The sequence below is a fragment of the Nomia melanderi genome, chromosome 11, assembly GCF_051020985.1.
Source record: "Nomia melanderi isolate GNS246 chromosome 11, iyNomMela1, whole genome shotgun sequence".
Lineage (NCBI taxonomy): Eukaryota > Metazoa > Arthropoda > Insecta > Hymenoptera > Halictidae > Nomia > Nomia melanderi.
The window spans coordinates 15,333,893-15,348,200 of record NC_135009.1 but is presented as its reverse complement, the minus strand read 5'-3'; the positions used below and the strand labels follow the sequence as shown (position 1 = coordinate 15,348,200).

General features: G+C 40.3%; 3 protein-coding genes across 3 annotated transcripts; 2 read left to right on the top strand and 1 right to left on the bottom strand.

The window, feature by feature from the left end:
- Nucleotides 1–2,485: 2,485 nt before the first annotated feature.
- On the top strand, nucleotides 2,486–6,914 carry LOC116432093 (tigger transposable element-derived protein 4). Its single transcript, XM_031988449.2, has 3 exons — nucleotides 2,486–2,741; nucleotides 3,602–4,199; nucleotides 5,252–6,914. Exons 1-3 carry the CDS (start codon nucleotides 2,588–2,590, stop codon nucleotides 6,288–6,290), a joined length of 1,791 nt encoding a protein of 596 aa, XP_031844309.2. The 5' UTR covers nucleotides 2,486–2,587; the 3' UTR covers nucleotides 6,291–6,914.
- A 279-nt stretch (nucleotides 6,915–7,193) lies between these two features.
- LOC116432089 (thymidylate kinase) lies at nucleotides 7,194–8,566 on the bottom strand. Its single transcript, XM_031988444.2, has 3 exons — nucleotides 8,164–8,566; nucleotides 7,762–7,921; nucleotides 7,194–7,681 (listed from the first exon to the last, which is right to left on the bottom strand). Exons 1-3 carry the CDS (start codon nucleotides 8,291–8,293, stop codon nucleotides 7,339–7,341), a joined length of 633 nt encoding a protein of 210 aa, XP_031844304.1. The 5' UTR covers nucleotides 8,294–8,566; the 3' UTR covers nucleotides 7,194–7,338.
- A 17-nt stretch (nucleotides 8,567–8,583) lies between these two features.
- On the top strand, nucleotides 8,584–10,738 carry LOC116432088 (ribosome biogenesis protein WDR12 homolog). Its single transcript, XM_031988443.2, has 9 exons — nucleotides 8,584–8,775; nucleotides 8,925–9,010; nucleotides 9,085–9,295; nucleotides 9,376–9,516; nucleotides 9,578–9,753; nucleotides 9,825–9,895; nucleotides 9,980–10,226; nucleotides 10,297–10,429; nucleotides 10,499–10,738. The coding sequence occupies exons 1-9, from the start codon at nucleotides 8,708–8,710 to the stop codon at nucleotides 10,635–10,637; spliced, it is 1,272 nt and encodes a 423-aa protein (XP_031844303.1). The 5' UTR covers nucleotides 8,584–8,707; the 3' UTR covers nucleotides 10,638–10,738.
- Nucleotides 10,739–14,308: the final 3,570 nt, after the last annotated feature.

Genomic DNA, 14,308 nt, shown 5'->3' with positions numbered 1-14,308 from the left:
TGTCCCTTCGATATCTGGCATCGCTCTGTAAACGAAAGAAGCACGCGACTTCGCCATTGCGTCGGCCGCCGCCATTTTAGATCCTCCGATGGAGCGCTCCGAGCGGAGCGTTCGGTTCTTCGATCGCTCGGGAATCAGGGATCCTCGTAGTAATAGTGTTTGCAATGGAAAAATAATTGTAGTACCTCGATCGACGATCAATCTGCGTTTCCAGAAGACGACGCAATTCGCCGAAGTCATTTCAACGCGTAATAAACAAGGACAAAGAAAGTTTCATTTCAATGTCAACTTGCTTTTACATTAATCCTATGCACTCGAAAGTGTTTCATAAGAAACATATATTTTCTAATGAAGTCTGATTCCCCGAAACCAACGACAGAGATACGCAATATTCTCCATGACAAATTAATCATTCATTCAATCTTTGAAAACTGTCCATCAAAGATACTTACGTATCGAAATCTTAAATATCAAAATGAAAGGAAACCTCGTGTCTATTATATCTCTTTATTCATTCACTCATCTTTGAAAACTGTCCATCAAAAATACGTATCGAAATCTTCCAAATGAAAGGAAACCTCGCATCTATTATCTCCCATTATACGAATTGCTAAATTAATTTGAAGCCTTCGATGTTGCGAAAGCTCGAAGTCGAAAGCTATTCCACTTCTCTCTCGCCGACGTACCATACGAAAACCATACCTAATAACTACGAACTAAAGAACAAACGAAACAACAAAGAAACGACGACCTCGATCACATTGAAACCGTCGTATCCGTCGAAACGACTGTTTTCGGTTTCTTCAATTCGCAATTGCAACGTATAACCATATCTTCCTTTCACCATAGGTAAAAGGAAAATCGATCTTTAAATATTCCAGCGACGAGGATAAAGCGCGAGACGTGCCGCTATTCGTCAGTAGCAATAAACCGGAACTGGAGGGCCACAGATTACAGTTACGACGAGCGAAGGGAATTACTTTTGACGTTTAAAGGATATAAGGCGTCGCGGGGGGTAGCGAGAGAGGAGAGCCGGCAGTAATATAAAGCAGCGTATTAGATGAAAATTTACGGTGGAAAGTGTCTCGTCAGGCCGACGCCCCGGAGAAATGCAATTTCACTCGGCTCGCACGATGAATGATACTCATCGAGCGGTCAACACACCGGCTCCCCGCGCACATGTCCATGAGAATAAAACCTATTTTTATCCCGGTTTCCCTCCCCTGGCAAATTGCTTCGTCGGATGGGCCTGGATCTTCTGCATAAATCTTCGCAACTACTCGCCCCTGTCGCTCGGCTCGAGCTCTTCGCCTCGCGTTCCTTTATTAAAAAGGATACGTTCGCTTTTCGCCGGATTTACACGGAACATTTCTGACCTCTGATAAACGAGCAACATTGTGCGGGCTCTGGATACAGGCTCCTTAACCCTTTCGGCCATGGCGATGGCAATTGCCACCATAAAATTCAGAGGTCTGGGTAATACCTGTAGGTGACGTCTGATTTGACAATCTTGGACACTGGCCGATACATAAAGGTCGCGAACAACGTTGTAAATTAGAATAGTGGAGGACGCTCACGAATTCAGTGTGAAAAATGCAATGTTCCTTTCTGCCTGACAAAACAAAGGAATTGTTTCAAAAGTTTCTATTGTAAATGAAAAGGATACGTTCGGTTTCTGTCGAGTTTCCACGGAACATTTCTGACCTCTGATCTTCGCGCAAAATCGTGCAGGCTCTGGATACAAGCTTCTTAAACGCGGTGCTTGCTAATTGTCTATCCGCTAAGTTGTTTCGTAACAATTGGGCATAAGTGAAGAGGATTCGTTACGTTAGCGTAAGAAGAGTTTATATTGATGTATGCATTCTGTCTAGTAGGGTATACGAACACATTGAAAACAATAATACGTATGAAATCTAATTGGTACCTTATTGAGAGTAATTAAGTGCGTTTCTTCGAACAGAAAGCGCCGACACTGAAACAAGGTGCGATCTAACGAAACAAGAAGTCTAAAAATCAAAACGATGCAACAAGCATGGTTTCGATATATATGGACATTCCTGGAATTAACCCTTTGAACTCCGTAGGCTCCAATATTGCAGTTATAATATCAAATATTTTAACGAGTCAAAGAAACTACCCCAAAATTATTCGATTTTCCACACATTGTAATTTTCGCTAGGGATACCATAAAAATTAGTTGCAGTCGCTGATAAATTACAAAAACATCTGGAGTGTTAAGGGTTAAGGCCTGCTATTTTGATACACCCTGTACATTCTTCTTCAACGCGTTACAATATTGATTCGTCGCGACGCATCCGTTGGCGAATTCATTGAGCCACGGGATCGACAACTTCACCGCGAGTTTCAATGGTTTCGAAAGCTTCTTAATTAGACTTGTCAATTAGCATGCGACCTTTTGTTTCTTTCGCGTTTTCGGAGGGCCGACCACCGTGAACGTAGTCGACCGACAATCGAAGGTCGCTGGAGAATCCGGGAGGATCCCTCGCGAGAGAAAGACTTTCCTTTTTGGATAGAACGGTCTCCATTGGTTTCGCCTCGAACGATTCGTTCACCATCGATTCTCCTAATGAGAGAGAAGCTGCTCCAGAGATCCAGCATGAAGACCATGAAGGAGAACCTCTTCCGGTGGTGTTGCGTCAGACGAGCAATGAGTAAGAACTTGGACATGCAACTGCTGCGCGAGAAGGCGATAGAGTTGAAGAAGACTCTTGGATTGAGCGGTACGTATTGCTGATGTATAGTACAACATCTAAATAAATTGATATTAGTATAATTGACAAAATGAAATAGTCAATTTGTTGTGGGCACGTAATATGGTAGCTAGGTCTTAGATTGATTAAGTTAGCTTAACCTTTTGCACTCGAAAGGTGCCTCTCAGTCATCACTCGATTGCATCAAAATTGTAAAATTTCGTCAACATTAAGTCTTGAGTAATCTGACGATACGTGAAATGTGGAAATTTATTATATTATTCCTGGTGCAAAATTGGAGACTACAGAGTTCAAAGGGTTAAGTTAGTTTAAAAAAATCTCATCTGTATCTCATAAAAATCAGTTGAATATTTCTAGTGACAAAGTTTTGGAGTGCAAAGGGTTCAGTGTTGCGCGAGGAAGACTCTTGGTAGAATTTATTTAGAAAAACATCTAAATATATCACTATAGATATAATGGTGAAAATATAATAATTTGTTGTAGGCACGTAGCATGATAGCTAAGTCTTGGATAGGTCTTGGTTAAGTTAACTTAAGTGTTGCACGAAGAAGACTTTTGGTAGAATTTATTTAGAAAAGCATCTAAATAAATCTATATAGGTATAATAAAGAAAATATATTTTCTTGTCGGCACGTAGCATGATAGGTCTTGGTTAAGTTAGCTTAAGTATTGCACGAACAAGACTAACAGAACTGCTTCAGAAAAACATCTAAATAAATCAATACAAACATACAAACAACACTCAATTCAGTCTACACGCATAGCAAACTATCAAACCAAAATAAGCCACAAATCTAAACCCCAATAAACCATCAAATCCCCAAAATCCTCAATCAATCCTCAACTTCAAAAACCCGTCACTATTTCAGATTTCAAGTGTTCCACCAAGTGGATCAGGAATTTCCTGAAGGAGCACAAGATCTCCACGGACTCGACGAACCAGCGCGACCCGGTGTTCAGCGACTACCGCGATTGGATCGATATGATGAGGTCCACGATAGTGAGGTACAAGCACAGCGACCTGTTCCACGTGGATGAACTCGGCATGTATTCGGACGTCGTTCCGTCGAGGATTTCCTCGGCGAGCCGGCCCGAGGGCGACGGAAGCCCCCGGAATCGAGTAACGATACTGATGGGCTGCAACTCGTCGGGGACGACGAAACTGCCGCTGTTGATCTGCGGCCCGTATCCGTCGCGGACGACGACCAGGGATCACGTTTACTGCCGCAGCGAGGACAGTTCCATCAGCGACGAGCTGTTCAGGGTCTGGCTGACGGCCGTCAACGACCGTCTGTCGCGTTCCGATCGAAGTGTCCTGCTATTCCTGCGACGGAGCAGGGCGAGGGCTGTCCGCGATCTCCGCTTGAGCCACGTGAATCTCGTATACTTGCCCGGCGACTTCCCGACGACGCTGCGGCCGTTGCGGAGGGACGTCTTCCATTATGTGAAGATGATCTTCAGGAGAAGGTGCGACTCGTGTTGATCTGGTTTTTGCTTGGAATATTGTTGAGAGGATGTGTAATTCTTTGAACTCCGTGGGCTCGAATATTGCACCAGTTATAATATTAAATATTTCAATGAATTAAAGAAACTACCATAATATTATTAGATTTTCTATTATTAATTATTAGATTTTTATTAAAAGATCGAAGGAATGTTACAGCATTTTTCATTTTCACTAGAGATACCATGAAAATTAGTTGCAGTTGCTGATAAATTACAAAACCATCTGGAGTGCTAAGGGTTAACACGTTCCGCGCCACGGGAACTTCGGTTATATTTTGCTTATGTATTGATTTTTTCAATAGAATAATGAGTTATATTCAGGTGTCTGGTAATTTTTGTGTATTTTGATATTGTTTATTTATATTAATATAGATAACAAACACTTTCACATAGGTCAGAATGTCCCATCCGGAGCTTCCAGTGTTAACACTGCAACTACCAAGCACTTAAACATTTCCAAATTTCTTTATAAAACAATTCTCTATTCATTAACATCTCAATTGCCTTGTATTTCAGTATAGCTATCACTGAATCAGCTTCTTTAACGATTTCCCAAACATCTGTACCTCTCCAATAATTACAAAAAAAACCAAGATTGGCTCATTCTGATCTAGTTCTAGCGTTAACCCATTCGACGGCGATTTTTTTTCGAACACATTCACATTCCAACGATTCAACCTTTAATAATTCAAACTTCAGTGATTCACATTCCAACGACTGAAATTTCAATAATTCAAACTTCGATCATTGAAATCCCTACAATTCGAATTCCAGCAATTCACATTCCAACGATTCAAACTTCAATAATTCACATTCCAACGACAGAAATTCCAGTGACAGAAACTTCAATAATTCAAGCTTCAATCGTGTTACCTTTAAACGGTACAATTCTGACACTACAAATAAACATAGGAGAAATTGTTAAAGCAAGTAGAGGTTGCAATAGAATACGTCGAGTCTGACTCGACATAGGACTGTTAATTAAACAACACCAACCGAATGAACGCACTTAGGTACGCAGAGAGGCTAAAACGGCGCACGCCGGAATGGAACCTGCGCGACATCCTGGAGTCGCTGATCGACGCGTGGGAAACGGTGCCGCGTGAGATCGTGGTCTGCAGCTTCCAGAGAACGCGCTTCCGGACGGACGACCGGTTCCTCCAAATCGACTGCGACTGCTGGGACAGCCTGCAGACCGGCGTCTCCTTCAAACGGTTCGTCACGTTCGACGACGATCTCTCCGACGAGCCTGCGTCGTCCCGTTACCACAGTTACAACCTCAGAACGAGTCACAGCGCTGTCGTTCAAATCAACGAGGAAGAACCATCATCCATAAACTCTAAAAATCTCACACCGAGTGGCGATCAGAATCTTGATGATGACGATCAAGCTAAACAACAGATTCGCTTATCGGAGGATCCTATAGTGGAAGCTGGGAAGCTGGGCAGGAGCTTCTGGGAAGCACAGTTCCCCGGGAAGAGAGGCGTCACGAGAAGCGAGGCGTTCAAGCGGAACATTCTCCGCGAGGAGTCCACCGGCGTCGCCGGCTCCGTCCAGGCGATCATCGACGAGGCTCTGTCTCTGACCACCACCGCGAAGGCGGATTACACCAGGAAGCTGATCGACAGCATCTACGCGTCGAAGGAGCCCAAGAGCAGCGGAACCTTAGAGCCGAACGACGTCACTTCGACGGCCACGCGCGAGTCGAGTCGCGAGGACACGTTGTCGGAGAACGCGCCGGCTGTCTCGGAGAGCATCGAGGAAGCCTGCACGTCCCGAGGAGCTCCTGATGGCACGTCCGACGCGAGACAGGGGATGTCGGATGGGAATTTAAAATTGATGCTTGATGGGCAGGATGTTTCTGGGCTGACGAACAGGAAACGAAGGATGTCGCTCGGCTCGGGGGATGATACGGACAGCGAGTCGGGGAAGAAGGTGAAAACCGACTGGTCCAAGCAGTTCGAGAATACGTTCGTGTTCGGTCCTCCAGGGTCGGAACAGGATCAGAGCATTGTCTCGAGCAAGGCGCTCTGTGTGTCTCCTAGAAATTAGGACAATTGATAATGTGTGTTCTTGATGTTAACTCGCGTTTGGTTCTGCCGCTTGTTAACGCTGGAACTACTGGATGGATGTAGCTTGTGTTTGATACTAGAACTACCAATTCCTGATTTCTTTTGTTGCAATTATTGAGAAGGTGTAGATGCTTCTGTGGGAAGTTGAAGTTGATTTAGTGATACACTGAAATATAAGGTAATTCAGAAATCAAGGAATTTGGAAGTTGGTAGTCCTAGTGTTAGTTTCGTTTTTTATCATTATTATAGGGAAAGGCATTATTGGATAAGTCAATTTTGATATGTCTATATTAAAATTTGAGAGTGGGAGTCATGAGAAATCCTTGGGATTTTTGAGAATAGAGATTTTGCTGGTAGTTCAAGTGTTAGAGATAAATTGGTTGGAAAGATCATTGATTTTGCTGGTAGTTCTAGTGTTAGAGATAAATTGGTTGGAAAGATTGATTTCCTCAGGGAAGAGTGTGTATGTTCATAAAGATTTTTTAGTATAGACTGACTTGACTTCCATAATTGTGATTCATTTGTTTGTTTCCCTTCTGAAATATCAGCAGTCGTGTCGTTTGCTTTATTGAGGTAGGTAACGCCACTTAATCGTAACGCGTTCCGTGACAACGATTTCTGGTAGTTGTTGCTCTTGAATAATGCGAAATGGATATCAAGGCTGTTGCGGAGGACCTGGCAGCGCGTGCAGGCGATGCTGAAAGATTTACGACGTACCGCCGCGCCGCCGTAATAATTCATCGTGATCGCAGCACCGTCGCTTATCGAATGCGATCCTCGCATGCGGCAATTCTGTCGCGATCGCTGTTCAACTTCGAATTCCTCGGTTTGAATCAATATTTCTGGCGATGCTGCCGGGACGCAGAATCATTGAAAACGCGAATTTGCTTTCAGAACAATCTGTAATGTATTTGAACAGAAATTACTTAATTACATTCGCGTGAAACGGACGCGAAGACTTAAGAGAAAAAGGATCACAGTTCCTTTCATTTTTATCTAAAGACGGGAATGCGTAGTTGTGATAATGCTCAAGAACTGTACAAATCACCTATAGGCAAGTCCTTCACTTTTTTTATAGTATCTAAAACTTTCTCTAATATTTGAGAATGTATCACTGTTTTATCTTGGTCCGCATCGATGATGGCCCATGTGTTGTCCATCAGTGTCAGATAATTCGAAGCCACGGTTTCTTGGATTTTAGCGTTCTCGAATCGTTCTTCTCCCCAGTTGCTACGGATACGTTGAGATTTTGCTGACACCTTGAGGTAAATAACCATGTCTGGACGAGGTAATCCTTGATCGGGTGTTTTGCACCAGTCTAAGCTTCTCCCTGTTGTAGATGCTGTGTAAGCTGCACCAGACCCTGCATACCTGTAACGTTAATGATAAAATCTTAATACATAGGTACAGCATTAAACAATCATAACTGATTATTAGTGTTTAAAATTTACCTATCAACAATGAGAGTTGTGCCATCCTGTAAGGATCTCAACATGCGTTTCTGAAGTTCCCATCTATTCGCAGTAAACAAAAAATGTACTGCTTCTGGTGAGAACTCGTCTTTGTTGGACAAAAACTCATTTATCAATGCCCCTATACGAGTTCTTCGATCTGCACAAAAATATGCTTCATGAGTGATACGATCTTGAAAATGATTTTTTTAACTTTAAGCTGTTAGGATTTTTATATGATGAGGTTATGTATGATTTGAACTAGGAAATGCTTCATATCTTAATGCTTGAATCAAAGTCACCTGTGATTAATCATTAGTGACAGATAATTGGACAAATACGCAATGATAGGATCGGTAATTCTGATTCGATAATCCCAGAAAATACGAGAGTGTCCGTTACCCGGAAACGCTTGACATTCTGCAGGCACATTGCGTTTGGTCAAAGCTTCGATTAACATTTTTACTTGAGTAGATTTTCCTGCTCGATCGCATCCTTCGAAAACTATTAAAGCCCCACGACCACCTGTCATCTTCGTATCATTACCAAATTCCCGAGAATCGAGAAATACTTTGACACTGCACGATACCCTACTGTGACACACCGTTATCGGTCGACAAAAATACTGCCACGACGAATAAATATATTTTTTGAATAAAGCTATCGTTGCAGGTACTTTGATATGATATGATAACTACAAATAATATTCAAAGAAATGTCCAGTGTAACAATTAACAGTCGTTTATGTTTCTCTTTTACATTTTTTGTTTTAACGTATTAATAAAAGGCGGGAAAGCTAATCCTAATAACAATGAAGGTAACGCTGAATGTTTCGAGCTATCGATTTCGACTAACTATGGAAGGCAGTTTAAATACACGTGCGATGTTTGTGTCTTGTAGTTAATATAGGAAACGTTCATAAAATAGAAATAGAAAAATAGCTGCGATGACTAGTACCGGTGTAAACAATAGTGCTCCTCAGGTTCAAATAAGATTCGTTACAAAGCAGGAGGGGTGAGTGCATGCTTTAACTACTTCTTGTGACAGGAACTGAGAGGTTATCTCTGTTCCTAAATGCGGAGTACATTTTACCATATATTTTTATTAAGAAAATAATTTATTTATATAAATACCCCGAATGAAATGTATATTTAAAATTTTAGATTCGCTGTTCCAGATTTTCCATTATCTGTACACACAGCTATCGTACCAAACGAATTAAACACTCTAGTAAATGAGCTTTTAAGAGGTATAACACTGTTGTTAATTGATAATTAATTCCAATCGGTCAACTGGAAACTGCAATAATGATTTTAATTCCAGAGACAACTGACGTAAGAAATGACATAGAATTTGATTTTCTGGTGTGCTCCCAGTTCTTGCGTACTTCGTTGGCAGAGCATATAACAGAAAGAAGTTTATCTACTGAGGAAGTAATAGACGTTGAATATGTTGAAAAGTATCCACCACCAGAACCTCAAGATTGTCTTATACACGATGATTGGGTGTCTACTGTAGCTGTTAACGAAAAATGGTTATTTTTATTTTATTTATTGACTGTAAACAAACTATAATACTTCATATAATCTTCATGTTAAACAATCCGTTTAATAGGATACTAACTGGTTGTTACGATAACACATTACACATCTGGACATCAAAAGGAAAACATCATCTTGTAATTCCTGGTCATACGTCACCTGTTAAATCTGTAGCATGGATATCTTTAAATGAAGAAACTGCTAGATTCGTTAGGTAAATTGTTGTAAGTAACAAGTCTTTTCAAATAATAGTTACAAACAAATAAAATGTACAGTGCATCTCAAGACCAAACAGCTATAATTTGGGACTGGAATATTTTGGCGAATTCTGTGGACTGTATACACGTATGTAGAGGACATGAGCGTGGACTTGAAGCGGTTAGCATTAATTATGACAAGACTCTGATGGCAACTGGAGCTTGGGATACCATGCTTAAACTTTGGTCTACGTGTGGGTATTAAAAAAATATTTAAAAGGGAGAAATGTTTAAAATATGGTTTATCTTGTATTGATATTCGTAGCCAATCAAGATGAAAATGAAGATGGTGAATCTACATCGAAAAGACTGAAGTCAGAACATGGTAAAACAAGAGTAAGTTTAGTATCTGCAAGTGGAAGAAGTACTTTAAATACACTCAACATATTTTACTATAATATGTGCTATTGCGATCTGCAGGTTCCTAAAAGGACAATGAAAGGGCACAAAGAAGCTATCAGTGGTATTGTATGGTCAGAAAAGGCAGAAGTTATAACATGTTCGTGGGACCACACTATCAAAGTATGGGATTCAGAATTAGGAGGAATTAAACATGATCTTGCTGGCAATAAAAGTTTCTTTGACATTGATTATTCACCTTTATCTCGTGCTGTTATAACAGCATCTGCTGACAGGCACATCAGACTATACGACCCAAGATCTACAGGTGGGCTTGAATTTTAACTTGATTTACCTTTAGTTATAAATTCTATGGTACCACCTGCAATTACTTTCAGAGGGCACACTTGTAAAAACGTTATTCACTTCTCACACGCAATGGGTGCAATCTGTAAGGTGGTCAACTGTGAATGAAAATTTATTTATTTCGGGAGCATATGACAATGATATGAAACTTTGGGACACCAGAAGGTATAGTGAATAAAATCAAAGTATCATTATTAAATAATAAATTGTGCAATGGAAAATGTTTGCTTGCAGTCCTAAGGTGCCATTATTTGACCTCTCTGGACACGAAGACAAAGTATTATGTTGCAACTGGTCGAACCCGAAATTCATGGTGTCGGGTGGTGCGGATAACACTGTAAGAATATTTAAATCAAAACATGTTTACCGTTGATAATAAACAAAATAGCATTGTATAATTTCTAAATATAACGAAAGAGAATTTCGTCTGTACAGTGCAAATTAATAAGAATAAGCTTGTTTTTATTATTTTAATATTTATTTTACTCTAAATCAAACAATGTAATCGTTCAAATGAAATAGAGTTCAATATGTCGCCGCCATGAAACCTATCGATCACATCATGTAATCGCTGTAAAAGAATAGAAACGAACGACTACCCACGCTCACATTTGCATTGACGTATTCGAAAATAAACGTGAATACGAAAAACAAAATTATGCGTATATCTAAGCAGTTACAATTATCTTCGTACAAATAAACACATTTACATGATCAAAAGGAAAAAGAAGAACAAAGAAAAACACGTGATTCCTTAGTCAAAAAAGAAATATTTAACGGGCCAAGAAAAAGTTCTCAGCGTCAAATAAAAATTCCCACTTTTATTTCAATGATTTTCTTTGCAATGTGTTGTTAAGTTTTTAATTTACCCTCGTATTTTACATCATTACAAAACCACCACTTAATTGACAAAAGAGGAGAGATCTAGTAATCGTTCGTACATTGTCAGCACCTAGATAGTATTTTCCTGTTCTTTGTGTTTTGTCTTTCTTTTCATTATTTTTTTTTGTTTGTTCGTTTGTTTGTTTCTTTTTTCAAAAGGATTTCAAATTTATTGCGCACAAATGAAAAGCATTTAATCAAAATAGTACAAATTCGCATCAGCAGTAAGGTATGCTCAAAAGTACCTAAGAAAAAGACTCATTCGTTTTTATCTTCTAACCGTCGTATTGCCAAAAATCGAACGTTGGCAATTAGTAATTCTCCGTGGTCTTCTGTCTCACAAGAAATAATCACTACCGTCGGTTTTATAATAGAGAGGCGGACGCTGGATGTATTACACAATACCTTAGGATAATGTGGGGGGTTTTACGATTTTTAATATTTACTTTACAAAGGACAATGTCGTTCAGTCTATTGCACATGCTGTACTGCTACACGTTAGTATACACAATAGTGATCTTTTCTTTTTATAAACTGATGTTCAGTGCAAAAGAACGTGTTCCTTCTTTTTCTCGTTTTATCTTTTAAGCTCGTTCTCTCTCTCCCTCTCTCTCCCTCTCTCGCTCTCCCCTTTCTCACTCTCTCACTCTCTCTCTCTCTTTATCATACACGCAGGCATTCCGTTCCCCTCTCGTACCCTTCTTTTCTTTGTCAGTCCTAAAGAATACCAAAAGACACTGTAGGATTTTTATAATTTTTCGTTCGAAAAAGGTATATACAATAAATCTTTGCTACTCGTTTTGATAAAAGGCATACTTAGTGTGAAATCACGTGTCAACACAGTCACTGATCTTTCTTTCAGAACAAGGTTTTGCTTTGCAGACTTATATATTATGTTTGTCCTTCTCTTTCGTCGAATTCAAACGAAAACGAAACCCCTTTTATCATCCCTTTTGGGGACTCGATCTCTGTGGACTCTGAAACCACATTGAGATCAGACGTGACCACGAATAAAAACTGGTAAATTATAAAATGAAAAGCATCGTTTCTACTCGGAACTATCGAATGCTCAAAGTAAGCCGATGTTTGACGAAGTAACCGATAACGAGCAACGAATTTTCTGGCTGCGAACCGATCGTTACGGGTCGTGTTGTCGAAACAATGCCCTGGCACGACCGAAACTCAGGAAAGGAAAAGAAAATGATTCGAATAAATCCCCAAAACAGATCGTTTATTGATCAAAAATAAGGGACGATAATAATTAAGAATTTGATTCTTTCACTTCAAAATATACCAAACCATAGTTGTAAGTAACTCTAAAACTGTTCGATGCACGCTCCCCGGTACCTACCGTCGTCCGGCATAAACGCGTGGAATGACGTTTCAGAGCGTGCACACACAGTGTGCGGTTTTACAGTAACAGTGTGTCTGCAGTCTGTGTCGTGTAATAGGCAGATGGTTGTTTTTTTTTTAAAGTACGCATTTATCAATGATGCATACATTTACACACCACATACTCGATTTCACACTTTCTCTTTCTCTCTCGCTCCCCCTTTCTCTCGCTCTTGGACTGGTATCATTATTGACTTTCTCTCTCTCTCCCTCTCTTTCTCTCTCACTCTTTCGTTCGCGTTCACTCCCTCCCTTTCTCACTCTTTCTCTCTCTCTCTCTCGCTCTCTCTTTGTTTCCTGTTCTCATTTGTATCGTACTTTTTTTTGTTCTTTTTTCCCATTCTTATTTTTTAGAAGACCCTATCTAACCCCCACATTATCTCACACAAAGACTAGCGTTTTTAAACGATCCAAAATAAACTAAGGGCACTTTTAGTGGCATATGCCCTGTTCTTATTTCAAGTTTCATGAAAAATCTAATTCTGACCGTTGTTCAACTTTGTTGTTGTTTTCTTCTTTATCATCGCCATCATCATCATCGTTGTCTTCGTCGTCGTCGCCGTCATCGTCGTAGTCGTAGTCGTAGTCGTAGTCGTAGTCGTGGTCGTAGTCGTCGTCGTTGTAGTCCTCGTGGTCGTTATAATCTTTATCATCATCGTTATCATCATCATTCTCATCCTCATCATCGTCGTTCTTCTTCGTCATCATCATCATCATCATCATTATCATCATCATTATCATCATCATCGTCGTTATCATCATCTTCATCATCTTTATCAACTTCATCTTCATCTTCATCATCATCGTCTTCTTCATCATAATCATCATCATCGTCGTCTTCGTCATCATCATCATCATCATCATAATCATCATCATCATCATCATCTTCATCATCATCATCATCATTATCATCATCATCATTATCATCATCATCATCATCATCATTATCATCATCATCATTATCATCATTTTTTTTATTACAGCACCTATCGACTTCTAAGAGTCCCTATCTTAACTAGCTATGACACACTTGCCTTAATCTAGAATTTTCATTACGTGCTATGCCTCGCCATCTTAAAGTATCCGAACCTAGGTATTTTTTTCTTTCATCTTCGTCGCCATTTTCTATATTTTTTCCTCCCTTAAATCGATCCTCGATTACGGATGCGAATTTGCGCGTACGCGTACGCGTGTGAAAAAACCACCTCGACGCCTCGCGGCACCGTGGCGAGAACCTTTGTAATTTTTGTTTCCACGTTCTCGCTGGTCGCGCACCGCAATAACAATGTATCGTTGGAGAGACGAAACGAAATGAGAAAAAGAACAAAATTCAACAAGACGGCGCACGCGGGGGTGTGTGTGTGTGTATCGTCCCGGAGAATTAACGAGAGGTCTCCTCGCGTTTGTTCTCGCCGCGATGCGAAAAACAAGGATTCGGATCCACGCGAAGAACGTTGTGAACGGGGGTGGGGTCGGAGGCGATGGGAATGAACAGAGGGTAGTAACGCAAAGAACAGTTTAAGAAAAAAAAAAGAAAAAAGAAGAGAAAAAACAAAATCGAGAAGGGTCAACACGGAGACGATCTCTCTCATTACACCTAGGGGGGAGAAAAAAAAACTAAAAGGAAAAGAAGAGAAAACCTAATCACTTAACAATGCGAAACAACATGACTTAAAACTCGACGAACCTACGGGGACTGTACAAGTCGAAGTACGATGATGCGTCGCGACATCATCAAAGTCAACTAGGACTCGCTTCGCTTAAGCCGAT

Bases quoted from the DNA above. Each gene is read 5' to 3' on its own strand.
- LOC116432093 (XM_031988449.2), top strand. From the start codon at position 2,588: ATGAGAGAGAAGCTGCTCCAGAGATCCAGCATGAAGACCATGAAGGAG. The intron at 2,742-3,601 runs GTACGTATTGCT...TCACTATTTCAG, and splicing joins GAAGACTCTTGGATTGAGCG to ATTTCAAGTGTTCCACCAAG. The intron at 4,200-5,251 runs GTGCGACTCGTG...GAACGCACTTAG, and splicing joins AAGATGATCTTCAGGAGAAG to GTACGCAGAGAGGCTAAAAC.
- LOC116432089 (XM_031988444.2), bottom strand. From the start codon at position 8,293: ATGACAGGTGGTCGTGGGGCTTTAATAGTTTTCGAAGGATGCGATCGA. The intron at 7,922-8,163 runs GTAACGGACACT...ATTTTTGTGCAG, and splicing joins AGAATGTCAAGCGTTTCCGG to ATCGAAGAACTCGTATAGGG. The intron at 7,682-7,761 runs GTAAATTTTAAA...TTAACGTTACAG, and splicing joins ACAACTCTCATTGTTGATAG to GTATGCAGGGTCTGGTGCAG.
- LOC116432088 (XM_031988443.2), top strand. From the start codon at position 8,708: ATGACTAGTACCGGTGTAAACAATAGTGCTCCTCAGGTTCAAATAAGA. The intron at 9,011-9,084 runs GTATAACACTGT...TTTTAATTCCAG, and splicing joins AGTAAATGAGCTTTTAAGAG to AGACAACTGACGTAAGAAAT. The intron at 10,430-10,498 runs GTATAGTGAATA...GTTTGCTTGCAG, and splicing joins AAACTTTGGGACACCAGAAG to TCCTAAGGTGCCATTATTTG.